General features: G+C 43.3%; 1 protein-coding gene across 1 annotated transcript; it reads right to left on the bottom strand.

Annotated features, from left to right (window-relative positions):
* Positions 1 to 1,955: 1,955 nt before the first annotated feature.
* LOC147879720 (ZIP metal ion transporter family) lies at positions 1,956 to 25,445 on the bottom strand. The gene is made up of 5 exons (XM_087371677.1): positions 23,289 to 25,445; positions 22,723 to 23,007; positions 15,078 to 15,206; positions 14,852 to 14,949; positions 1,956 to 3,056 (listed from the first exon to the last, which is right to left on the bottom strand). Exons 1-5 carry the CDS (start codon positions 23,793 to 23,795, stop codon positions 2,240 to 2,242), a joined length of 1,836 nt encoding a protein of 611 aa, XP_087227803.1. The 5' UTR covers positions 23,796 to 25,445; the 3' UTR covers positions 1,956 to 2,239.
* Positions 25,446 to 27,323: the final 1,878 nt, after the last annotated feature.

Below are 27,323 nucleotides of genomic sequence, written 5' to 3'. Positions count from 1 at the left end.
TTCTTGGTTAAGCAAGAAACAGTCTATAGTAGCTACCACTTCATGTGAGGCTGAGTACAGGGTAGCCTTTAGGACCACAATCAAGTGTATTTGGCTGAGGAGCTTGCTGGGTGATCTCCATGCATTATTTAGAGGAGCCTAATTGTGAACGAGGGGAAAAAGGCTAAAAAAGATTGGAAAAGGCTCAAGTGTGGTTAGCACTTGATACTTTGGTACCTCTATTGCAAAAGAAAAGGTTTGAGGAAGATGACATCGAGACTTTTATGGGTACTATGAATCAATTTTTCATCAATACGGAAATGACATTAAAAAGAACCACTTTCCGCTATATCTGACCTTTTCACAATTTCTTGCTATTGTGAGTTATCATACATTCTGATTTGGTTTGTGCATTGTGAGTTTTCATACTTTCTAATCTAGTTTGTACACTACTATTGGTTTTTAGAAGCTCTAGCTTAACATCTGGAAGAGCCATTGTCATGAGCAAGTTACTATTGCACCTGCGTCTTGGTGGGAGATGTATGGAGTGGCAACGCCAAATTTAAGAATTGTTGCTATGAGTATCATCTCACACGATTGCGCTACTGCAGCTTGTGAGAGGAATTAGTGTACATGGTTATTCCATACAAAGAAGAGAGATGGTCTCTCCACACCTCAATTAGAGAGATTTGCGTTCTCTCATAGCAACCTACATCTATTAGAGAAGTTTAAAGGCTTAACAAAGCCCATGCAAGATTGTACACCACTAAGATCCTTTGCTTCCAAATATGTATATATGTACTATAGGTGAACCTAGATAATGTGGATATATACAACATAACTGAGATGCCACAAGAGGAGCGTGATGTATATGCATAGCAATATGGGGAGCTTATGCAAATAACACCATGTATGAGAGCTCACACTAGGGCCAGTGACGACCCCACCTTCATATGAGGATGCTTCCATAGAGAGCGAGAGGAAGAGAACACCAACTAGGAGGAGACAATGAGCTAGTCTTATTAATGATTTTAACTTTCAAGTTCTCATCTCCGAGTTAGCAAGTCCTATATAACAATTGCATGCTCAAGTCTACTAGGCTCTACTCTATAGTCTAGGAGTGGCTACTTTGATTTGTTTAAGTTTAACGTGTTTCATCATTTAGTTCTTGACATGGCACTACTTGACATATCTACTAGGCTCTACTTTGTAGTTAAGCCTAAGGACTAGGTCCTTTGATTTCTGTTAAATTTAACATGTTTTACCCTTTCGTTCTTGACATGGCATTGTTTTGACAAGTCTACTAGGCTCTATTTTGAGTTGAGTTTAAGATCTAGCTACTTTGATTTGTATTAACATGTTTATCATTTAGTTCTTAACAGTTGTATGCACGAGTCTACTAGGCTCTACTTTGCAATTGAGTCTAGGGGCTTGCTACTATGCTTTGTGATAAACTTAACGATATGTTTTATCATTTAGGTACCACATGCTCAAGTCTACTAGGCTCTACTTTGTAGTTGAGTCTTAAGGACTGGCTACTTTGATTTGTGTTGAACTTAACGACAAGTTTTATCATTTAGTTCTTGACCTAGCCAATTGGCAATTGCACATGGCATCTAGCATCATGCATAGCATATGAATATGACTTGCCTAGACCCTAGATTCACATTAACGAACCTTACTCAAGTAATAAACGTGCTCAACTATTAATGTGAACATTGTGGACACTGAACTCTGGATTTTAAGTAATTTTCAATGCACGGTCCCCTTGGGCATGTGTTTTGCATGTTCTCATACTTCCACCAAATCTACGTAACATTTGTGAAACTGTGCAGTTTAGGCATGTGTAAATGCATGAAATTTTTTTTTGGGATCCAAACGTTTGTAAAAGATGTAAGCATTTGCAAACATTTCCAAACGTGTTTGCAAACACCTGCTTTCCAAATGTATGGCAACTATGCTTTGAGGCTGCATTACTTTCCAACATTCCATTTTCCAGCACGCAGTCTTTTTACACGGGTATTTATTGCACCACTTCTGCTATCTTTTTCACTGTAAATTCGTTTGCAATTTCAGTTGCCCTCCTTGGGAAAGTGCATGACTGAAACAATTTTTTTTTTTTAACGTACAAATACTCGAGGGTTTTTGCAATAAAGTGAATGTTCACTTCCTCTAAAAATGCCCTTCGATTAACACTCCTAGATTCCTGATGGGATGTGTGAAATTTGCAGTCCACCAGTGCCCACAGAATTGACTTTGGTTATGTAACAGCCTCAGGTGCAGAATTACAATAGGGGGTGTGTAAGCACACAAATCTTGTACTCGCCAAACAAATATTTGCAAAACCTAGCCCAGTAAACAATCCATAGACAGCACTTGCTGAATGAAGCTTCAGAGCACGACGGAAAAGGTCACCAGCAAATGCTGGAAGAAGAGCTCCACAAGCAACTACCATCCAAAAGTCTAGCCCACTGTAACCTATTCCAGCAAGAATAGAAGCTATAGCTGCAAGAGGGCCTGCAAAGCCAGTAATTGCAGCAGCTAACAATGCACCACGCCAGTTTCCAATGGCACCATAACTTGCACTTGCCACAGCTGCACCCCGTGGGAGCCCATGCAGGGAGACAGGGAGCAGCATATGTCTCCCTAAACCATATGCTTTAGGGGCAGCAACACCCAAAGCGAGGCCCTCAGCAAAAGCATGTAACCCCACAGCGCCACAGGCAAGATAAGCTTTTGTTGAGATAGGGCTCACTGAGAAAAGCGGCCCAGAGCAAATAAGCCCCCTGTCTACCACTTTGGGTGAAAAATATTTGTGTATTGTAGTTTCAATTGCATAGTATAAGAAAGAGCCAGCAGAGAAGAGTGCTATGACCAAGAATGGGTTCATCTTGCCACCCCACCATAGCTGCAAGGGACGCCAAGCCAACAAGACAAGACTTATCCCAGTTGAAGTTCCAGTAAGAAATGATTGTGACAATTTGATAGAGCCAACTACTGTCACCAGGACTATTCCACCTAAAAAGGGTCCGAGGCCAAAGAGAAGAGAAACTCCAAAGGCTGTCATGCTCTCCCACCTGCAAAATAAGAACAGGAGAATAGAGCAGTCCCTAACAAAAGCTTCTTAGAAAGAAGACACTAGAAATTTAAACTCCAATATGTACTCCAGGATAATAGAATTGAGAGAAACCAAAAACAACGCAACCCACCAAAGCAGCTGTTAATATATTAAATGAGATAACAGAGCCTCTGAAAGAAAAAACTAATAGCAGAAACAATTCTTCATGTGTCATGTGGATTTGTAACTTAAACCTATGAGTGCTTTTTCTTTTTTGCTTTTCTTCTTCTTGGGGGGAAAGATTTCTTTCCATTATAAAGAGAATCCTGCAAACAACACGGCGGACTTTACAGAAACCTATAGCTGTACAATTAGCAATTGCCTTTTGGAACGCACGCAAGCGCGCACACACCTATATACGAGAGTAAATACGTACGTGCGCACACACAAGTGTGTGCGTGTGCGCGCACGCGATCGCGCATGCATGCTCGTGTGTGTATGTGTACAATACACATTATTTCACCCCAAAAAGGAAGGGTGTGATGACACACATACGCATGCGCTCTCCCGCATGCACGCACACACAAAGAGAGACACGCACACGCACGTGCACCCATGTATGTATGTGTGTGTGCAGTGTGTGTGGGTGGGTGGGTGGGTGGTTAGTCAATGAGCACACTCTTTTTTTGTAAAAGAAAATTTGCATTAAGAAAGTATTTACATTCATAGCAGTCCCAAAGGGGGACAGCCACTACTCATAACTTAAACAGTAATAAAAAACGTCCAACTGGGCTGAGGAAGGTCTCCAAGGCATCCTATAGAGACTGAAATAGAGAAGCTCGAACGTATGGGAAGACATTCACTTAACAGTGTTCATACAGTCGAATGGTACAAGCACGATAAAATGACCAAAGACTATGAGTATAGTTTCCAGAAACGCCATTTCAGGGTGTCACCAATTCGTATTTCTCCCAAGAAATAAAGAAAAGTCTTTATCACATTGACTTGGTCAAAAAAAACTGACTTTGGTTCACTAGAAGGGACTAGGATTAGTCCAAGAATTAGGAATGCATGCATTTCGCTAACCTTTAATGGGTTAAAGTGTTGGAATTTGTTTGTGCCATGTGTAGGACCTAAGTGAGTGCAAAAAGGACCCAAGAGTGGGGAGAAAAGTGTTAAATAGCACGTCCCACAAGGCTCAAAAAGTAAAGACAAGGGGGCGCCTCTTTAAAAGGAGGGCCCATAAGATTTAAAGGTGCCTAAAAGCTCCAGAACACAAGATTTATAAGGAAAAAGACTAAAAGCTTGGCTTTTTGGTAAAAGTAGCTTTTAGAAAGCAGGCCCTAGCTTTTAGCTAGGCCTAGTCTATACCCCTGGCCTCCCAGATTCATTCAAGATTGTACTCAGACTTATGCTCTTTCATGAGCCAGTTGTACAAGATTATTCTATTGCAATAAAGACCTTCGGGGGGGTCCATCCCTTAATTATGGGCCCTAGTGTTGTGCGTGCTGCGTCTCCTTCTCTCCCTCTGTTCTATCGCGAAGAATCTTTGAGATAAGTGCTGCAATTCTGATTTTCAGATTTCAGTTTGTGTTCTTCAATTTCTATCGCTAAGTTCCTATGAAATATTGCAAAAACATTGCACGGAAGTAGCAATTTCTGTTCTTTCTCTCCCTCTCAGTTCGTTTTAATTCCTAAAAATCTGCTGCTACTCCTCGTCAGATGAAGCTATTAGATGCTGTTTTCCCCAGTTATTTATGAAATCTTCCTTGGATTAGCTCTATCCATAGATAATCCTCATCCACGCTAGCTCCAATCTCAACCTTTGTCATTCCTGGCTATCGATTGGATTTTCCTAAGCCTTGGCAATCATTGAGACTAGGGTATCCTAGTCTCAACCCTAGCCACGGCCAAAACTAGGTTAGATGATCATTAACCCTAGAGACTAACCTTAGATTATCCAATCATGGTTAGGTCTTGGTTAGCCTTGTTAGGGGCATAATATGTGCCCATCTTAACTAGTAGAATCAGATAGGCTAAGGTGTACCCTCATGATAGATGGGCTCAGGTGTACCCTCACGAGATGATAGATCCTTGAAAGCTTAGGTCATTCTCAAGGACTCTATGAGATGGACAATTCCCTACAAAACTTGCCTGAAGTGCAGAGGATCAATTGTCCTATATCGTTAACAACCTGATATCAACAATCCTCCTATGCCCAAGAGATTTTGGAATCTTTTGAGGGCAATAGTTCCCTAATAGTCGTATGATGTGACCCCTTTGTGAGCCCTTGCCCAGGGACACTCAGGGACAAGCTATGTAAGTCTCTCAGCCTTAGGGGCACGTTAGACAGATCAGTCCTTGTTCACTGGTACCCATTGGAGAACAGTAGGGTAGTGTTTCCATCTTAGGTTTAGAGTTAGGTTTAGGTCCAGCCTAGGATAAGAGCCCTTCTGGGGCCCCTCAGGGCTGGAACAAGTGAAGGAATGGCAGGGGAAGGGCTGCCTTTATAGGCTACCCTGCACCCCTCCCTAGGCTGCCATTTATGGGGCCTAGGGCTGCCTTTTATGGGGCCAAGGGACCAGCCAACCAGCCAGGAAAACCGACTGAAAAGTCGGCCATCTTGGGCTGGTTGGCTCAGCCCTTCCAGCCCTATAAATAGGGGGCCTCCAGGCCCCCATTTCGGATTCAGTTCCCCCCTCCTTCAGCCTCCTACAGCTCCTCCTCAGCCCCCTCTGAACAGCCTGACACTCACCCCCAATGGCCCTTTGACTAGCCTCAGCCTTTGGCATCAATTCAGCCCTCTGGGAAGATATTCACGCAGCGCATCAAACAGGGAGTCCGGACAGCGAACGGAGTAAGGTTTGGGGTCTGTTTCAGCAGCTCTTTTCAGTTATCTTTTACAGTGTTGCACAGCTCACTCTCAGCTCTATACTTCAGTCATCCCTCAGCTCTCTTCTAGGATCTATCACTCCTAGATTTCACTCTCTCACTCACGCAGTAACCCTGTATTCCGGTGGACAGCACAAGCCTCTCCCTTGCCTTGAAGAAGCGTCCTACATCGTCAGTGTGGACAGCATCAAGTTCTCGGTATTGGTCGGCGTTGCCTCTCAGGTATTTGTCTCTACTCTATGTGTGCACAGTGAGATCTTCAAAAGTGCGTTTCCGTGCTCTCTCAAAGAGCGTTCTTTGTATTTCTCAGTTCTCCAAGTATAAAGAAAATTCTCCCCTGATTGGGGGAGGGGCCCTCTGTACCCGGCTGTCGACTCTACTCTCTCTCTATCCTCATCTCCTTTCTCTCCTATGGTGGATTACGCTAATTCCTCGCTAAAACTTTGAAGAAGGCCTTGCTGTGAATTACACGATCAGATTACCGTTGCATGTTACAAATAGGCTAAGTAACTTAAAGATTGGACGTACCACAAGGTCGCAAGGTGCATCCAATATTTCATGTTTCTTTGTTTTTTTTTTAATTACAACCCGCTGGTTTTCTAATTTATATTACTAGAGCTACAGGATGATGAAAGACACAAGATAGCAAGAATCTTGGACCGGGGAGAAATACTAGTACAAAACTCGAAGATACCTATAGGGCTGATTGCTTGGCAGAGCTTACTCTATCAGATGCTACCTACGAATCCATTTACCAGATATGGAGAGCTTTCCAACATTTTATCATGGAGGATGTTGATTCCTGAAGATGCAAGGTTCCAATAATGTTATGTCCATAACTAGACTAAATAGGGCCTCGCTAAGAGGGAATTGTCTAGGTGATGGTCAGGCTAAACTATGATCTTGCATTGGATCTAGCGTCAGGGCGTGGTCTTTCCTCGATATGTCACTTCAACCACTTTGAAGACCTCAACGTGGTTAAGATTTTTGAAAGGGGCAATTGATTAACATAATAATGTGTCAGTCTTATAGAGGGACATAATGGGAAAGTGCATCATGAGAAGACACTCGGCAAGATGACAAGAGAGGAACCTTATAGGGCCCAAGGGACAACACACAGGTGAAAGGTATGCGCAAGCTGTGTATCGAAGACTCCATGTGTGTGTGTGTGTGTCTGTAAAGAATCCTTTCCACACAAAAAAAAAGTGTGTAAAGAATCCTATAGAGGGATCACACAAGGGGCATAATGGGAAAGTGCACAATAAGAGCACTTGGCAAAATGCCACATGAGGATCTTTATAGGTTCTAGGAGACAACATGCAGGTGAAAGGTATACACAACCTTTGTATGGAAAAAACGTGCAGCAAAACTTGTCTTCATATATACATATATATACCTTTGTAAGGCTAGCATAAATCCAATCGTACAAATTCAGATTTCGTTGTTCAAAAGTCCTGAATTCTACATTTTAAATTTCATATATATATGTGTGTGTGTGTGTCTCTGTGTGTGTGTGTGTGTGTGTGAGACGTGAGAGAGATTCCATGCGGCCTCTGCTCTCCAGCCTCGCCCAGGACTCCTTGCAGGCCCCCCTTCTATCCATGCGCCTGTACGGTCGCCGTATGGTTTCCGTACGGCCGTACAGGCAGCTAGGGTAGATTCGCCTTACCTCTGCGCAGATCTGCACGCAGGTCCGTTACCTGTCTGCCTCGCCGGAATCCTCTGCTGATGTCTGCTTTCCATACGTCCGTACGGTCTTCTCAGTCTCTCCGTACAACGCAGTCCTTTCAGTGCCCAGTCAGCCTTTCCGTACAATCCAGCCTCTTCCATACAGTCCCGTTGGTTTTTCCGTACAGTCCGTCCTTGACCGTACAGTCTTCTCCATACAGTCCCGTTGGTATTCCGTACAATTCTGGGTTTCCCTCCTCTGCTTTTCCGTACGGTTCTCTCTAGTTTAATCTTTCACTCTATACTTCTTTGTACCGTCTTTCTTGCCTTGCCGTATTTCAATCATGGCTTCAGGTTCAGATGTTTGTACATAAGCTAGAAAAGAAAGACCCGCAGATGCCAAGCGTCGTCTTTCACAGCTTGCATCACAAGATGATGAACTTACTATCGAAGCTCAATACGTGTTTGATACACTTAAGGATGATTTTCAGCAATCACGACAGGAATGGGGCAAACCAATTCCAGAGGTCACATATAAGTTGAAATTGCCATCCCTCGTGAATCCTCTCAGGAAGCTATCTCAAACTGCGGTAATAATTTTCTTTCCAGGAAGAATCCCAGCAGCCAGTGATGTTGCACAGTGGATCAAGTCCATCCTTGGAGGATGCTTTGTAGAGGGAGTCTATTTTGCATCTAGAGGCTTTTATGAGGTGCATTTATCACATGCTTTGTGCAAGCAGAGGCTACTTTAGCTTTCTCCCCTCTTTTATGGGAAGCAGATGGTACATGCTATGCCTTGGTCCCCAAACAAGGATTAGCAAAGTCTTATACGACATCATTGTCCTGTATGGGTTGAGGTTGTTAGCTTCCCGGATTATATGCATGAAGAATTGCCTGGCCTGGCTGCTTCTTTGGGACAGGTCATTTGTCCTCCACGCCCTATGGGAAACCGTAACACGTTCTGCATTCTCTGGGACACTGATACACCTACCCCTCCTTCTATTGCAATGGAAGTTGAGGGAGTGCAATTGGGAAAAAAGTATTTTGAATTGAAATGGGGTGTGTTTGCAGGAGCTTATTTTGCCTACCACAAGTTTGGGCATCTAGCCTCTGAATGCCCAATGGTTCTGCATCAACCCCCTCCTAATGCTTTGCCGCCCCAAACACGGGAAAAGAATGAGAATTTGCAAGCTAAGACAGCAAATAGAAATGGAGCAAAGAATGCCAAATCAATTAATCAGGTGCAATCACTTGCTGGAAAAGGAAAAGAAAAAGAAAAAGAGAAGATAAAGGAATCTGTGGGAACTGATCGGGATGGTTTTCAACAGCCTAAGAAGGTGGTTGTATTGAAGCAACGCCCCTTTCAATCTCGTCAATGGGATGCTTCCTCTCCCTCACCAGGCCAAGCTTCCACTTCAGCTCCTGTCCTTCAAAATTGGGTGGGGGTTTTGAAGAAGGGCATCCCCAGATGTGATTCTGAAGAAGGGGAGAATGCTACTTCATTCATGGATCATGAGGAAATGCAGCCCATGCAGGCAGAGGCTTTACCTCTCTGACATCTTGTTCTATATTTATACTTTACTATATATACTTCTTTCATGCATCAAACGCTTAAATGCTTTACATACAATGTACAGAGCCTCTGCAATGTCTCAAAGTGGAGGCTTTTATGGAATTATGTATATAAAATGCAGCCAGATATTGTTTGTTTGCAAGAGCATAATCAACACTCTAAGGTTGGTCATCATGATTATTTTGGCGGTTATTACATATACTATGCTGGTACCACTACCTACTCAGGGGTATGCATAATGGTTAGACATGAGCTGGAGCCTCAGTTAGCCTTCAATGACAGCAGTGGCAGATGGATAGTCATACAATGTAATATCAATGGTGATATTCTTGAGTTTGCATCAGTCTATGCCTCCCAGACTTCTGCCTTGAGGGCTTCTTTATGGGATTCTTTAAGCAAATATCCATGGAGATCTAATGCATTCATTTGTGGAGATTTTAATAACTCCCCTCTGCCAAGAGATAACACCACTTCAAGATCTCATATGCTATCATTGGAAAGGCACAAATGGGATAGCATGCTTCTTTCTGTGCAGGCTGAAGATTTATGGCTGCTTCTCCAAGGGTCAGTGCCTAGATATACTTTTCATCATAATGCACTTACCACATACTGGGCAAGGCTTGACAGATGGTATTTGTTTTACCCACAACAATATGCAGATTTTAGCCCTCATATCTTCGTAGATTTCTCATTGGGCTTGTCAGATCATGCCCCATTATGGATGAAACTGCAACTGAAGTATGGGACCAAAGGGTTACCCAGTTGGAGCTTCATATTCAGGACTATGCTGAGAAGCTTGATTTTGAAATGACCAAGCTTGCTCATGCAGATATAGCCCTGGATATGGCGTGGCATTCTAGGAAGAATCCAGCCATTGATTGGAAAAAGCATGTATATCAATTCAAGATGAATGATGTGCTTTATGTCTTGCGAGGTGAGAAAGATATACCTCAGGGACCGTTGGTTTCCGTGATGGAAATCCGAAAAGCTCAAGAAGAGTTTTTATTCCTTTGCACAGCATCGGTAGAGCCGGTTGATGATTCTTCGGCTAGCACTGATGTTACGCAAAATGGTGAGATGGCCAAGCTGGCTAATCTTATAACAGAGGAGTTCTCTGAATGTTTTAGGGATGAACTACCTTATGGGTTACCTCCAGAGCGGAATGTTCAGCATAGGATTGAACTGATCCCGGGGGCAGAACCTGTAAATAGACCTCCCTATAGAATGAGTTTTACTGAAGAGGCGGAGGTGCGTAGACAACTGGAAGAATACCTCAAGTTGGGGCAGATTCAACCAAGTTTCTCACCTTTTGCTTCGCCAGTGATATTAAAGAAGAAAAAGGATGATACGTTTCACCTCTGTATAGATTACAGAGCATTGAATAATATCACTGCTAAGCACAGGTATCCGATGGCTCGGATTGATGATTTCCTAGATGCATTACATGGAGCCGTGATTTTCAGCAAGATAGATCTTAAGTGTGGCTACCATCAGATCTGGATTAGAGCCGAGGATGTGCATAAAACCGCTTTTAGAAGCAGGTTTGGTCATTATGAGTTTTTGGTAATGCCCTTTGGACTTACCAACGCTCCAGCGACATTCGTCATGCTTATGAACGATTTACTACGTCCGTATATCGAAAAGTTTGTAGTATATTTTATTGACGATATTTTAGTGTTCAGTAAAAGTATTATTGAGTATCGTGAACACTTAAGAGTAGTGTTCAGTACTTTGAGGAAAGCCAGTCTTTATGTAAATAAAAAGAAAACTATATTGTGTATGATTAGGCTTGAATATTTAGGATTCATAATTACTCCACAGGGGGTAAAATTGGATCCGAAGAAAGTGGCTGCGATACTAACTTGGCTAATCTCTCAGAGTCTGACCGCGTTGCGATCATTCTTGGGATTTGTCCAATTTTATAGAAGGCATATCAAAGGATATTCCGGAATAGTATCGCCATTGACTGATCTGACCTTAGATAAAGTACATTTTATATGGGGACAGAATCAACAAGAAAGTTTTAATACCATAAAACAAGCTGTGGTCACAGGACCGGTGTTAAAAATAGTTGATCCCCAGAAACCGTTGTTCCTGGAAACCGATGCAAGTGGCATTGCGGTAGGAGCAGTCCTCCTTCAAGAGGGAAGGCCAGTAGCCTTTGAAAGCAAGAAGCTTTCTCCCTCTCAAAGAAATTGGCCAACTCATGAATTGGAGTTGTATGCTGTTATCCATGCTTTGAAAACATGGAGGCATTATTTGTATGGTTCAGAGTTTTATGTGGATGTGGATCATGATACTCTGAAACATTTTTGTAAACAGCCTGACTTGAGGGGCCGCCAAGCTAGGTGGGCAGAGCTCATGCAGGAGTTTAATCTAACGATTCGGTACCGAAGAGGAAAAGATAATAAGGTTGCTGATGCGTTGTCTCGCATTATGCACAATATGAGTTTCACGGTATTAGAGAGTGCTCTAATGACCGAGATCAAAGAAACTCAAAAGATGGACGAGTTTGTCCAGAGCTTATGGCCTAAAGCTCATGTGTTAAAACCCAGGGAAAATGGGATGACCTGGCATCCAGAAAAGGCCAAACATATGCAAGATATACCATAAGGGATGGTATGTTGAAAAGAAATGGCAAGGTTGTAGTACCTAGTCAGAATGATCTCAGGCAGAGAGTCATTCGACAGTGCCATGATAACCCATGTGCGGGACATCCAGGAGTCGAGAAGACATATGATCTCGTGAAGCGAGATTTCTTTTGGCCAAAGATGAAAAAGCATATTCATGAATATGTGACACGGTGTTTCTCGTGTCAGGTAAGTAAGGCCGAGCGGGTGAAGCCACCCGGACTTTTACAGCCCTTGGAAATACCTCTGAGTAAGTGGGAGAGCATTTCCATAGACTTTATTGTAGGGCTGCCTACGACACAAGGAGGGTATGATTCTATCCTTGTGGTGGTTGATCGTCTAACCAAGATGGCTCACTTTATTCCGACTAGAGAGTCCGTTAGTGCCCCGCAAGTGGCAGATTTGTTTATTAGACATATATTTCGTCTGCATGGATTGCCTAGATCCATAGTGTCAGACAGAGATGTCAGATTTACCGGTCATTTTTGGACAGCGGTATTTGAGACACTAAGGACTGAGTTGGGAATGAGTAGTGGGGATCATCTTGAGACGGATGGTCAGACGAAAAGAGTCAACCAGACTTTAGAGGATATGCTGAGGGCATATGTGTCATTGAGGCAACATACATGGGACAAGTGGTTGCCATTGTTGGAGGTTGCCTACAATGATAGAAAACATTCCTCTACAGGATTCAGTCCGTTTGAGCTGAACTATGATTAGACCAGCAAATCCAACTATAGTTAGAGTACCTCAGAAAGTGCCTAGTGCCGCGAACTTTGTGGTTCAGATGCGGGAGATGCTAGCACTTGCGAGAACTAATATCCGTCAGGCTATGGATAGAGCCAAGGTGTATGCGGATGAAAACCGGTCTATAAGAATATTTAAGGAAGGAGAAAAAGTTTTTCTCAAAGTTCCTTCATACTCGAAGTCGTTAACTTCAGGAGAGTGTGCTAAGTTATCACCTCGATACTGTGGGCCGTGGTTAATTCTAAAGAGAATAGGCAAGGTAGCCTATAAATTAGAATTACCATAGGGGTGTAAGGTGCACCCGGTTTTTCATGTTTCGCGCTTAAAGAAATTTTTACATACAGATGACTCACTAATCGAAGGTGTGGTTTTGTTTCAAGAGATAGAGGATAATGCAAGGCGCAAACCAACAAGAATCCTGAACTGAGGAACAATGCAAATACGAAATCGAAAGATACCCACGGTGTTGGTTGCATGGCATGGTCAGCCTCTATCCGAAGCTACCTGGAAATCCGTATACCAATTGCGGAGAGTGTACCCAGACTTTATCATCGAGGACGCTGATGTCTGAAGAGAGAAGGAATGTTACGCTCTAGCCGAGGTAGCATGACCTCGGAAGAATCAGTCGACATTTCCCTTAAAGGATCTATAATTGTAGTATATTTGTTTGCGCTTCTTGTAAATGATCGAGAGGGAATTAATGTCAAGGTCCTAGGTGAGGGCTGATAGCACCAGACTAGGTGGATCTAAGGCTAAGGGCCTAATGCATGAAATGTGCCTAGGGGCAATTGAAATATAAGGATCCCAAGAGAGGGGTGTAATGTTGCATTAGGAAGGCCCTATGATGATGACATGTGGCATCTAGATCCATCTAGGGAGATGGGGCTTGTTGAAGCTAGTGAGAGAAGAGAATGTGTATTCACGTATGTTTTTGGTATCGGATTTTTCTCTGTTAGCTCTCACGCTTCAACAGGATTTGGTTGGGTGGAATAACTTTGGTGCTGCTCCCGTGATCTGCAATAGGAAATAGAAGTAGTGTTTAACATGTATATACATGTATGTGTGTGTGTGTGTGTGTGTGTGTTTCACCCCCACAAAAAAGTGTTTGTGTGTGTGTGATTTCACTAAAAACAAAAGAGTGTGTGTGTGTGTGTGTACACACACACACACACACACACACACATATAGATATGATACGTATACATATACATATGTGTGTGTGTTTGTGTGTGTTTGTGTGTGTGTGTGTGTGTACACACACACATACACACACATACATATATAGATATGGATATATGTGTGTATATATATACATATATATACGTGTGTGTGTGTGTGTGTGTACACACACACACACGTGTGTATATGTGTGTGCATGTGCCCGTGCAAGGCGGATGCGTGCGCGTGTGTATGTCTGTGTGCATGTGTGCACGCGCGTGTGAAGACAAGTTTTGCAGCACGTTTGTGTTTGGCTGGGTGGGGATGCTCCCTTGCACACCGCGGTGTTCTTTTGTATTATGCAAGTTTTACAGGTCATAGAAAGATGCAAGACAATTGACCTTTAACAACCTGAAGTCTACCAAGATCAAGCCGAACATGGTGGGAAACGCCTTTATTTGCCCTTTTACTGATCCTCAAGCATCTCAATGACTCTATTGGTCAATGTTGAGGTGGTATTGGCTGTTGGATCAACTTGTGTGGCCATCTTCTCAAGAAGCCTATTGTAATGACGGAAATCTTGCTTCTTCTGCCCTTGGATGTGACAGCGGTAACAAGGATTCTCCTTAGTGTATTTGGCACTTGTCTCTGCATCCAAACGACAACCATATGCATTATTGTCCTTCACTTTTTAGTTGACCCTTGCTCATGATCTCAAAATTATGAGCAAGTTCGCAAGCAGCATTGTTGTCCTTGTGCCTAAAGCTTCAAACATACCACTACATGTCTAATATGAAACTATGGAGAATCTTCCTGTAATTGTATGGCCCTTGTATGAACCTATTGGCCTCTTGGTCGGCCTTTTGTTTGCTTTCTGGACATCTCAAAAAAGGGATCACTTCTATTGGTCCCAATACTATGGGGGCGAGAATCAGAAAGAAAGACCCTTGATGAAATCCTTCCATTCATATCTGACAAGCTCCCAAGTGACATCATAGTGGTCACTATGCTACTTGTACCAACAAGTGATAAGTTCATTATCAAATGCATGGAAGCTAAAACACACTTCTCATTGTCTAAAGCATATGCAGCAGACTGTCATCAGATTTGAAGTAGTCTTATTAAGACTATAGAAAACGCACATACCTAGGAGCTTCATCAAAGTTTTCCATGGCAGTACTCAAAGACTCCATAAAAGCAACAGAGAGAGTTGCTGCTGAAGCCACTTGTTGCGGGTTTGCCTCCTGCAAAGATGATCACCAGGGATTCATACACAATATACATAATTCTGGGTCTTCATTTAAGTGCATGGATGTCGACAATTGTCATTTGAACCATCTAAAAACAACTGGCTGTCACATTCAAAGCCCACCTTGAAACTGTCAGGCACAACTTCAGCCAGAACCATCCAAATCATACACCCTGCTGCAAAACCCATACATGATGGTAGGAACTTTTGAAACGATTCTGCACATATAAAAGCAGGGACCGCCACCAAAGGCTGCACCCATAAGCCAAAGAACTTTCAATAACCAGATTGAGCAATCCAACAAGAAATTTTTATGCCAAGAACCATGTCTAACAGCCAAAACTGAGACTAACATCAACTTGGCAGGAAAAATGTAGAACTTATGCAGGACGCATTTCAAGAACCAAATCGCCAAATTTTCATGCAGAAAGTGGAATCCACCCTACCAGGTGCCTACTCAATTCATCAGCATCCAATAAGTGGTTGCAAGTCCAATTTCATGTTCTACATTCATAAACAGACCAAACATTATTCTCAGTTGTTTCCACAAATTCTGCAAACAGGCTGATTCACAGCACAGGCAAGCATCCTGCAGCATACCTTACAGATATGCTAGAGAGGATTATGCACACAGTGCGCCTCCATATTTCAGGAAGGAATGCACAAGGGTTTTCTAAACAACAAAGGGAAATTTCTTTAAAAGATCTTTGCATCACTGGATTCATTTAAATCAAAAGGTAAACTAGTTTAAGTAGCAGGCTTGTAAACGTTCCAGCAAAGGGCAGTCTTATAATTCTAGATTGTGTGATAATTGAAAATGCCTCGTGTAAGCAAGTATATACCTAGATGAATCCAAGAACATTCCCAAACTCATCCTCTAAAACCACAACATAGTGCAGTTTCAATCTCATGAGACTCACTCATAAGATTGAAAACCATAAACTCCATCACGCATAACAGGGACTAGCTACTATGACATCCCCACTAACGTCATCAGCGCCCAACAGTGGGTGTAGACCATAGTGTAAAAGTATGCTCTCACACATACAAATCCACACACCCACACATACTTGAGCATCCATTTATACAAAGTCTTCGTATTGAGTTTCTGTCGGCACTCCGGAGGTGAAGGGCAAACTCAGCCATGACGAAGGCTAGCACTAAAGGAGAAGGCTAATCAAAAAGTAGTCCAAATCTCTTCATTCAAGCTACAACTGCTTGTGAAGTCTAAACGATTTCATTTTAGTCTCTCCCAAACGAGCATCTAAGTCTAAATCTATCTGATAGGGCAACGCACCATTTAAGATAGAAAGAATTATCGCAATACCAGCAGGCCGCAACTTGGACGAAAACTTCACAAGGTGAAATTTGCATGTCCGCTAATACGACAGAAGCATATACCTAGATGAATCCAAGAACATTCCCAAACTCATCCTCTAAAAACACAACATAGTGCAGTTTCAATCTCACGAGAGTCACTCATAAGATTGAAAACCATAAACTCCATCACGCATAGCAGGGACTAGCTACTATGACATCCCCACTGACGTCATCAGCGCCCAACAGTGGGTGTAGACCATAGTATAAAAGTATGCTCTCACACATACAAATCCACACACCCACACATACTTGAGCATCCATTTATACAAGTCTTCGTACCGAGTTTCTGTCGGCACTCCGGAGGTGAAGGGCAAACTCAGCCATGACGAAGGCTAGCCTCGTGTAAGCAACCCCTGGCCTTTCTGTCACCCGCATAGCCACATGCGCTGCGCCGCCTTCGCCTCACCTTGCAAACCTTAGCCCACAAGGTTTGATTAACCAAGGTTAGCTAGGTTGGGTTAGGTGTAGTTAATTGATTTGGTTTAGTTAAATTAGGTCAGTTAGGTGTAGTTAGTTTGGGTGAAGCTGACTTTGGTTAAATGATTGGGTTAGGTTATCCTAACTCAAGGTCCTAACAGTCCTAAAGGTTTTAGGTTAGTGCTGTCCTATTTGTCCTAGGCAACCTAGGAAACCAACCCCCCCCCCCCAAAAAAAAAAAAACGGGGGGGGAAAGACAAGTTTTTCCAGCCTCTTTTTAGGACCTTTCACAGCCCCAGTTTGGAGTCATATGGGCTCCGTTTGAAGCCTCTTCATCGATCTTCCTCTCGAGTTTCGCCATTGATATTTTCAATGGGAGCTGGCACCCACCTTCTTTCGAGCCTCTACATCACTTTTTGAGTGGGACAGGCAAGAGTTCACACTTGCATACAATTGGCACAGGGGACAGCTTTATTACACACCATGGGACATCCAAATGCACATGGATGGAACATGGGGTAACATACCTCTAGTTTGGGGCTGCTTACAAAGCGCTTTGAGCAGCATGCAAAAAGATTAGGGCAGCTTCAGAATGAGGGATTCACAGCCTAACGGAATCCTTTTGATTACAATCAGCAATCTGTTGTAACCCATTCCATTGAGTGTGTTGTGTCAACTATTCTCCCCTTTTGGGCTTATTGAGATGATTGCATCACATCAGACTTTAGGTGGACTCCAAGCTAAAATGCACTTTGCCTCATAGGCTAGTGCATTGCAAGCACGAAACACCTGGCATGGACGGGATATATATGACATGGTTGTACCTGACATATTCAACGCTTAGATTTGACAGAGATATTGTTCTATGCTAAATGTGGAGATACAAATGCCATAGAGCAGCCACAGCTCCGATGCCTAGAGATATGACAAAGGCTAAGCAAGCCTATAACAATGCACACCCAACATCTAAGGAGACGTATGCCAATGCTGGTAATGCAGCCCAGCCGTGCTACGCCTCTTCCTAGTACACAGCCAAATGATGCTTCAAGGCCATTGAAGATGCCTTGTATGCAGGACAAAATTTTGGTTATTTTCACGCAATTACAGCTACAATACAAAAGAGTTTTGTGAGGCTAGCTGCTCGAACAAAAACAACAGCCCACTTGATGGAAACAAAAATGGACAGCAAGAGAAAGGCTGTTATATCAGTTTGCAGAAGCAATACATTGCTCCAAATGATGCCCTGGCAGTTCAACATACTAATGGAAGAGATACATATATGCAGGGAAATAAAACAAGCCTACATAACAGTGACAATGAAGCAGGCCCGATGGGTGAAAAGATATATGATGAGCGAAGCAATGATTGAGCACATATATGTCAAAAATCAAGATGGAGACCAGCAAGGTAAGGACTTGGATGTGCTGACACTTGATACTTTTAGGCATGCAAACTTCAAGGACAAAGTTTTCCAGGCGGAGGTATCAGCATTGTATGGTCTCCATAAAGGGGAACCTGATTGGGAGCATCCAAATGCTGCTGTGCATCAGCATGTGCAGGTGTAACATGCAACGGTAATCTGATCGTGTAATCACAACAAGACCAGCTTTAAACCTTTAGCAAGGAATTAGTGTTATGCAGAATGGAGTCGACAACCAATTGGGTCCCCGTACCCACTGAGGGCCCCCACCCCCAATCAGGGGAGAATTTGCTTTATACTTGGAGAACTGTGAAATACAAATAACACTCTCTACGAAAACGTGCTTCTGAAGAGTACACTGTGCACATGTATTGCAAACTCAAAGACCTGAGAGGCAATGCCGACCAATACCAAGACCTTGATGCTATCCACACTCACAATGTAGGGCACTTCTGCAAGGCAAGGAAGAGGCTTGTGCTGTCCACCGGGATGCAGGGTTACTGTGTGAGTGAGAGAGTGAAAGCTAGGAGTAATAGATTCTAACGAGAGCTGAGAGATGGTTGAAATATAGAGCTGAGAAGTGAGCTGTGGAAAACTGTAAAGAAAGTTGTAAAGAGCTTCTGAAACAATACTCAAACCTTACTTCATTTGCTGGTCCGGATCCTCAACTGTGGTGCTGCGTATACACCTTCCGAACAGGCTGAACTGAAGGCCAAAGGCTGAGGCTGATGAGGGCCAACTCCGGAGGTGTTCAGGGCTGCACACAAGAGGCTGGAGGGGAGCTGTTTTTATAGTGCTGAAGGCTGGGGAGCTGGATGGGAAATGAGGGCAAGGGGACCCCCTTTATATAGGGCTGGAAGGGCTGAACCAACCAGCCCAAAATGGCCGACTTTTTAGACGGTTATTTTGGGGCTGGTTGGCTGGTCCCTTGGCCCCATAAAAGGCAGCCCTTGGCCCCATAAAAGGTGGCCTAGGGAGGAGTGCAGGGTAGCCTATAAAGGAAGCCCTTCCCCTGCCATTTCCCTTCACTTGTTCCAGCCCTGAGGGGGCCCAAAAGGGTAGCCTATAAAGGAAGCCCTTCCCCTGCCATTTCCCTTCACTTGTTCCAGCCCTGAGGGGGCCCAAAAGGGCTCCTATCCTAGGCTGGACCTAAACCTATCTCTAATCCTAAGACAGAAACACTACCCTACTGTTCTCCAGTGGGTACCAGTGAACAAGGACTGATCTGTCTAGCTTGACCTAAGGCTGAGAGACTGATTTACATAGCTTGTGCCAAACTGTCCCTAGACAAGGGGTCACAGCATACGACAAAATCTCCTATTAGAGAGCTATTACGCACTTGTCGACATAGCCAGTGTGTCACATTGCACCCAAGTGCAGGGGTGCATGTGACAACAGGCTGAATATTCTGGTCTTCTTCTGGCTCTTCTGAAGTTCCCTCAATTTGCAACTGGAAGTAACCCTTCTAACACATCCTAAGAACTTGTATCCAACTGGATATCAAACTCAATCATGGACTGATCTGAGTCTTCTGAAAAAGCCACACCTGAGTTTTCTGCAAAAACCAATAAAATGCACTCAATGGCCTTATCATCCAGCTTGCTTCTCAACTAACTAGGCACATGTGTATAGGTTGTGCGCCAAACACCCTGAGGTAGTCAAGCTTGGGTTTTATGTTATACCAAGCCTCGAAGAGAGTAATGGTTTTTAGGGTCTTGTTAGGGTATTTGTTCAAAATGTGTACTGCACACATTATTGCCTCCATCCAAAATTTGTGTGGCAATCTTTTCCCTTTAATCATGAATTGGCCATTTCCATCATAGACCTATTTTTCTGCCCCGCGAGGGGAAGGGCTTAGTGTTGATGTTCTCCTTGAAAGTGAATCCCATCTATTGGTCCACCAAGTTTAGTGTCAGGCCCTGCTATTTAACCTCCCATGTGCCAACATGAGTTGGTCGCATCAATTTCGGATTCGTTTTTGCACCATTCTCTTGTATTTCACACCGTTCTCTTGTATACCCCCCACAGGCCACAGCTGCCACCCATGCCTATCATCCCCATGCTTCAGGCAAGGAGCTATCTAAAAGCCGAAGACGCAATGGATTACTCAGTTCAGCGATCAAGAGTGTCAGTGACGTTCCATCTGTATACACTTTACGTTGCTTGTTGTGCCTGCCTCTATAGATTTTACCTCTGTGTGTCGTCTACTCTCGTAGACAGTTGTAGGTGTGCCTAAAGGTAGAGCTGCCTCTTGAAGTTTGAGTCCAATACCCATTTCCTTTCAGCAGGCCTCTTGAATGATATATGTTTCTCTCAGCAGCACCATTTTGCTGCGGTGCATAGGGCTGTACATTGATGCTTAATGCCTCTCTCTTTCAAGAAATCTTTGAAGGCATCTGAAAAAAACTCCCTCCCTCTGTTCTCGAAGTCTAGACTCTACACTTTGCACCCTCAACTAGTTCTCAGACATAGCAAAAACTGAAACTGTTTATACAAACTGCTTATAGCACTGAAAGGCATCTGATTTTTCTTTTGAGGGATAAAATCATCTATGAAGGTCACAAAATAAAAATGATGTCCAAAGAAGGTGTCCTCGTGGGACCACACACATCACTGCGTATGAGCTACAATTATCTTTCAGCTCTAACAAACCCATCTCTCAGAAAGGCAAATCATGTGCATCTTTCTCAAAATGCCATTCACAAACATGTCTAGGACAAGTCTCCAAAGAAGGCATATTCTGTACATCCCATGTGTCTGAAATAGCTTAAACTTCCTTAGTTCGAATGGCCATATCTTGCACTCCCATAGTTCACATGGCCATATCATTGCTGAAGTAACCGATGCCACACATGCAGTTGACATGCTACTGTCATGTTTGTCCAACTGGTACAAAGCATTATTTAAATTTCTGTAAATGCACTTATCATCCTCAAAAATGACAGCACAACCTCTTCTCCCAAAAGAGGAAATTGTCATAAGACATGAAGAATTGTTGGCACAAGACACTCTCTTGCCAATTGGAGCAACAGCAAATAGATTCGAAGTGATGTGCCTGTTCGCTCCTAAGTGAGGTAATCTCATGGTTGGCATCATACTAGACCATCAATAGAAGGACCAATCTGTGGAGGCATTATCCTTCTTTGGATAAGTTGTGTTGGAATCTAAAACTGTCATTCCAGCTTCCTTCTATTTCTCTCTTTTTCCAACCTCTTCTTGCATTCATTGATAAGGTGTCCAAGCTTCTTACATGAATGACACTTATCTTTCTTTTTCAGCTGACCTGCACTATCTGAGCTTTTCTTTGATGTCTGAGCTGAATCATCCTAGACTGATGACCACCAAAATGAGGCTTGTTCTTGCCTTTTGCCAACAACACTTATCGGCCTCATGCACATCAATAGACATGTTCTTTCTTGCCTGTTCTTCGTCCAATAACAATCCCACTTAGTTCTTGGAAAGTAAGTCGAACTATACTACCCCTCATGGACAGATTTAGAGAAGTACGAAAAGACAAATAAGACTCTGGAAATGTGTTCATAGGAGTAGACACAAGCTGGCTGCCATGTATCACCTCATGATCTGAGCGATCCCAGATGTATGCACATGCTGCTCACTAATTCAAGAATATACAATGCCCCACTAGCCAACGTTTGGCTAAATAATGCACAATCCCCATTGAATTCTAGATGATCTTGAAAACAAAATTCCCTTGGCACAAGGGCCAACAAAGCAAGCAGTGGAGTGCGAAACGCCAAAATTTTTAAGGGCAACAAAAGCCCAAATGCAAGCAAGAGGAATAAATCCTTACAAGGATTATCCACAAATGTGTGGACAACAAACACCTCAAGCAACATGATTGGCCATATTTATATTGCTAAACCTTCGAATTGCATGACTGGAGTTTCAATATTTTGAATAAGGGTTTGTCATTGCTTCGATTACATCCATAGCTACTTGATGCTACAAATAAAATCAAGGTCATACTTTGTAGACAGGCTTTTGCCTAACAACTTCATAAGGACTGGCTACGGACTTGTATTCAAATCTTGTTGGTTGGTGTATACAAAAAAAAGGGACTATGGTTGCAAGCACGCAGAGCTATGGCACATGGTTGCAAAGAAAGGTTCAACTAGCTCATGCAAACAATAAAAGCACAAAAGCATTGGAATTACATGATGTCATGCATTCCTGTCATTCAAATGGTTGTCAACAGTTTGACTAGACATATTGCCCCAATGCAGCACACAAACAATATTAGATGTAACCAATAGTCATTACAAGACAAAAGGACATCGAGATTCTACAGCCACTTCTGTCTCTTTCGAGAACACAGAATTACCTTTATGCCTCAGAATAAAATATTATAATAAAAATATAAAAAGCATTGAGCACCCTTATGCGTGTATGATGTAGTATGCACAACCATTATACACCATCTGTCAGCTAATTTCTAGTGAACACTGCACCACATGACCATGGATTACTTTTCCCATCACTCCTTTTGAAAATCAACCAAAGGCTAAAATGACAAAGGAAGCAGCAGGATACCTGGGGTAACGATGTAAAAATACTCCAGAGCATGGCACTTTGAGCAGAAACTCCACGTGATGCCAGCACCATACTCACAGCTAAGCCTTCAGGAATATTGTGCACCGCAATGGCAAGGGTTACCATAATGCCCTGTGGAAGCCCCCTCGGACCAGCAAATGAAACTCCAACCCCTGAACCCTCACCAAAAGAGTGAAGTGTCATGATACCAATCACCAACATCATCTTCTTTGCATCAGCTCCTTTTAGATCCAGCATGCTCACCTCGCCATATCTTTCTAAAAACTGCAAAAGCCACAGCAATCAATAATTAAAATATAAAGTACAACGGGAATCACACATCAGGGCTTCAATATCTTCTCCACGAACATACAAATCACAATCATGTATTTTACTTTCAGCAGCCAACATCAGATGACACAACTGAGTAGAGACACTAAACCACATAGAAGTAAATTAACTGTAGGTTGAGACATCGGAGTTTTTCACTCAAAACACTGTTGCTTACTCGCTGGATTTCTATTGAAAGATAAAACTTGGGGTTGTCCAACATTGTCATCTCATACCTTCTGACAGCAAAGAATGAAGAATCCTCCCGCAACAATTCCCAGAACGACCCAAGTGCCACCTCCATACTTCTGGCCTTCTTGAACAAGATCAAAGCTAGCAGCTAGCATCACCCCTGCTGCAATACCATTGCATATCCCGGCCCACTGAGCTTGCAAGTCCATAAAGAAAAACGGCACTGCACCTAAGCCTGTTGCTGCTGCCATGACAAGGGTAAGGACCGCAACTGTAGATACAGCCACCCTCCTAGACGCTTGCCTGTTAGCGGCATGTTCCATGTTGCCACCAAACTTCGATGAAATCCCGGTCTCATCTATCGATTCATCCTTCACAGCAGCATCCCCATAGTTGATTTCGATTTGTGGCCTGTTGCCTCCCATTTGTGCGGTTGCTTTCGAAGCATCCGAGGCGAGATTGCCCTGACGACTGTTCGTGACAGCTTGAGAACGTGCGGCAAATATGAGGAAATATAGAGCGATAATATACCATCGACTTGTCAGAGCCATGCTTCTGGTCCGATGAATAAAATAATCCTTCGAAAATTTCCGAAATCAGCATGCCTTGTCAAATCAGATTTTGTGATCCGTTGCTCTGCATCCAAGCCTCGTTGATCGACGATAAATACAACTGCGTGGGGGTAAGAAGACGCAAATTAAAAGCGCGTCGTCTCGCCCGCACGAACGCCGATCGGGATGGAATTCCCCGCAAACGTTAGTGCGAAGAACCATTCAAGGGCTCGAACCTGCCAATTTCAACTGCAATGCTGGATTGCCAGTAGCATGCACCATTCTTCGAGAGGCCAGGCAATAGGGAACAGCGTAGGACGCCACTGGTGAAGCGATGCGCGAAGACAGAAATGTTGAAAGCAAAGGTCAAAATAAACGATTGTGGGCGTCGATTTTCAGCAGGGGGGGAGGATGATTCCGGTGGGGAAGATTGGGTAAGGCAAAGGGCGATCGATCAGAGATGGATGAAGCTGAAAGAAGGTGCAGAAAGAGCTACAACCCAAAAACGGAAGCGATGCGGATTTGTAGAGGAAATCGCTTGGTTGGTGGGTTTGGCAAAAGCAATCAATCACGGCGGTGCTAACAAAGACCAAACTAAGGACATCCAAAAGCCATATCCACCAACTCGACAGGAATCAGAGAGCAACCTCAGGATCAGCAGATCGGAAGGCCAATCAGCCCTTCAAAACCAACAGTCGACAGAGCTTCAAAATCAAAAGTACAGAGCAACTCCGGAGCTCTCCATCAAACCATTTGAACCTCAGTGTACCTCGGAGCTACAACGGACACCTGAAGCTTAGTTCCTCAGAGCTGCAACCAACACTTGACTCTCAGTACCTCAGAGCTTCAACAAAGACTTCAGAGAAAGATTCAGATTGAGCTCCAAATTGGAGGTGCTGAAGTCGGAGGTTTGAAATTAGAGAGGCAATTCTATGCTCTCAGAAAATCTCTCCCCTTCTCTGTTGCTCTTGTGATTCTGCCCAAAAGAAGACTGAGCTGAGGAAAAATCTCTCTTCTCTGTAGCTCTTGTGATTCTGAAGCCCCAAAAAGTACATAGCTCAGGAAAAATCTCTCCCCCTGCTCTGTTGCTCTTGTGATTCTGCCCAAAAGTCTGCTCACAGAAGAAAAAATCTCTCCCCTGCTCTCTTGTGATTCTGCCCAAAATTATAGATGTCACAGCAAAGGGGGGCAGGGAAACTGATGATTATTCACAAATCTCTCTCTCCCCTGCTCTGTTGCTCTTGTGATTCTGCCCAAAAGTGATAGATGTCCAGCAAAGGGGGGCAAGGAAAGTGAAGATGTATTCACAGAAGGGGAAGAGTCTCTCCCCTTTAACTTTTTCAGCCCAAAAGCTATTACTAGCTGAAAGGAAAGGCAAAAGAGGGGCTGGGAAACTGAAGAATGGTGAGGGGTAAGCTATTGGCAGACTGCATGAGCACCCATGACAAAAACCCACACGCAATGAATGGAAGATTTCACACGAAAAAGGCAAGCTCCAGAGGACAAAAGACCACTTTGAACAGATAACAGAAGGAAAGATGTCAGGCACAAGCATGGAATCATCCACAGGACTCCCCTGCACCCACAGAATGGAAATAACCCAATTTAAGAATCAGCCCACAGATTATATAGATCTTTCTCCTTTTATCAAGCCCCTCCTTCCAATTTCCAACATAAGTAAGTACCTTCCACAGTCTTTAATGCTTGAAGTCTTACTCCAAGTCGGCAGTGGGTCGGTCTGGGTTGGGGATTAGAGTGTGGGGATAGGTGTGGGCATCATAAATTGTGTGACTTTTCAAATAAACCCACTACTTAGGTGTTTACAAAGCCTCAATACGGCCCCATTCACACCACCCACCCAGCTGCTAAGTATATTGAAAGTAGCTAATCATAGGCCAGTTGCTCTAACGGCTTAGAAGGTGCCACATGGCTTCGCAGGATTTTAGAGTTTCATAAAACGCTCTGCCCTACATAGGCTACCCTTCGAGGCGACTAACACAAAACCCCGCGAATCGCGTTAAGTTGAACCCACACCACTGGATTCAAATTTATCCTACTATCCACTAGACCAATCAAAAGCACGTGTAATTAAATGGTGGAAACTTGGTGGGTGGGTGGTTTGAGCCACCCCACCCGACGGCCCTGCCTCCATTTCTCTCTCTCTCTTCCATGGGCGGGCAGGTGGTGTCAACCCGCCCTAATATAGCTTTTGGCAAGCAAGGTTGCATACATATAGCGATGGCTTGGCGAACCTTGTGCATGTGACAAAAGGTTGTGCATTCAAGCACCACCCGTTGAACCCGCATTTAATACTTTCGAAGAAGACCCCCCTCGGCATTGGGGCAGGGGTGCCTTGCCCACCCAAGTTTGGACAAGTAGCGTGATTTTCAAGATCTATCATATGGCAAAACAAACCTGTATTTTTTAAAAGGCGAGCAGGCAAGCCAGCAATGTGTAAACACCCTGATTCCTTGATTTATCTTGTTTAGCATTGACTACAAGGACTTGACCTTCCTAGAGAGGTATTCTAAAATGGGAAGAGAGTGCAAGTTGAGCTGTCTTTGTCATTCATTGTTCACACACATGACCAAACCATGCTCTTTCCCACCTACCAAGGAATTTCTATGTAGGGACATGGCCCAACCAAGGAATTTTAGAAGAGGTATTTAGCAAGTGGTCAAGAGCCCACAAGCCAAATTCATGGACCTTTCAACCTTGAATTTTGATTGAAAGACGCCACATAAATGGAAATTTTTGAACCATAAATGATGCTAGTTAAAGTGATAATGGATGGAGGAGATGGAAAGCAGTAATCTATGGGCCAAAATTCATGCTAATTTTAGTAAAATGATGCTAATCATGAGCCCTTGGATCAAATCTCTTACCGAAAATGCAAAATTTAACAAGCACTAATGGGACATTGTTGGTTTCTCATTTTGAAACTGCAATGATCAGTCAATGGAGATTTCATCTCCACAAACCTTGGACTTTTACGTACCCAGGGAGGTCAAGAGGCCATTCATGCAACAAACATTCCAAGAAGACTTGGGAGATTTCTCTACATGAATGTTTATGGGTTTTAACCCCTTGAATCTTACAAATTTAGTCGAACAATCAAATCTAAGGGCCCAAAAAAGGAGTTGAGCATAGGCTCTTAGATAAACCTTGCAAGAATTCAATTGCACACCCCAAAAATGGCATCCACTTTGAGATTCCACCTAAGAACCTATTAAAAATAGTATGGTGGTCCACCAATCATGAGCCTTTGCCCATCACTCTTGATTTTGGATCCATATAAACTAGATTAAAGAGCATATCAAGCATTTTACGCTACATTGTGAAGCACCAATTGCTCTTAAACCCCCCAAAAAATCCACACAAAATGGTTTACACTATTAAGTACATTCTGTGAGCTTTCGATCACAATGTCATCTTCTTTCCAAGGCCATTTTATTTAGCTATTCCTTATTAGAGAAGTGCTTTTGTGGAGACCTCAAAGTCATCGAACGTGATTTTCCAAGTGCTTTT

Source organism: Dipteris shenzhenensis, chromosome 33 (genome assembly GCF_047967505.1).
Source record: "Dipteris shenzhenensis isolate YYH24624 ecotype China chromosome 33, Dip_SZ_1.0, whole genome shotgun sequence".
NCBI lineage: Eukaryota > Viridiplantae > Streptophyta > Polypodiopsida > Gleicheniales > Dipteridaceae > Dipteris > Dipteris shenzhenensis.
The sequence above is the reverse complement of the archived record's forward strand: the minus strand, read 5'-3'. Positions and strand labels throughout refer to the sequence as shown.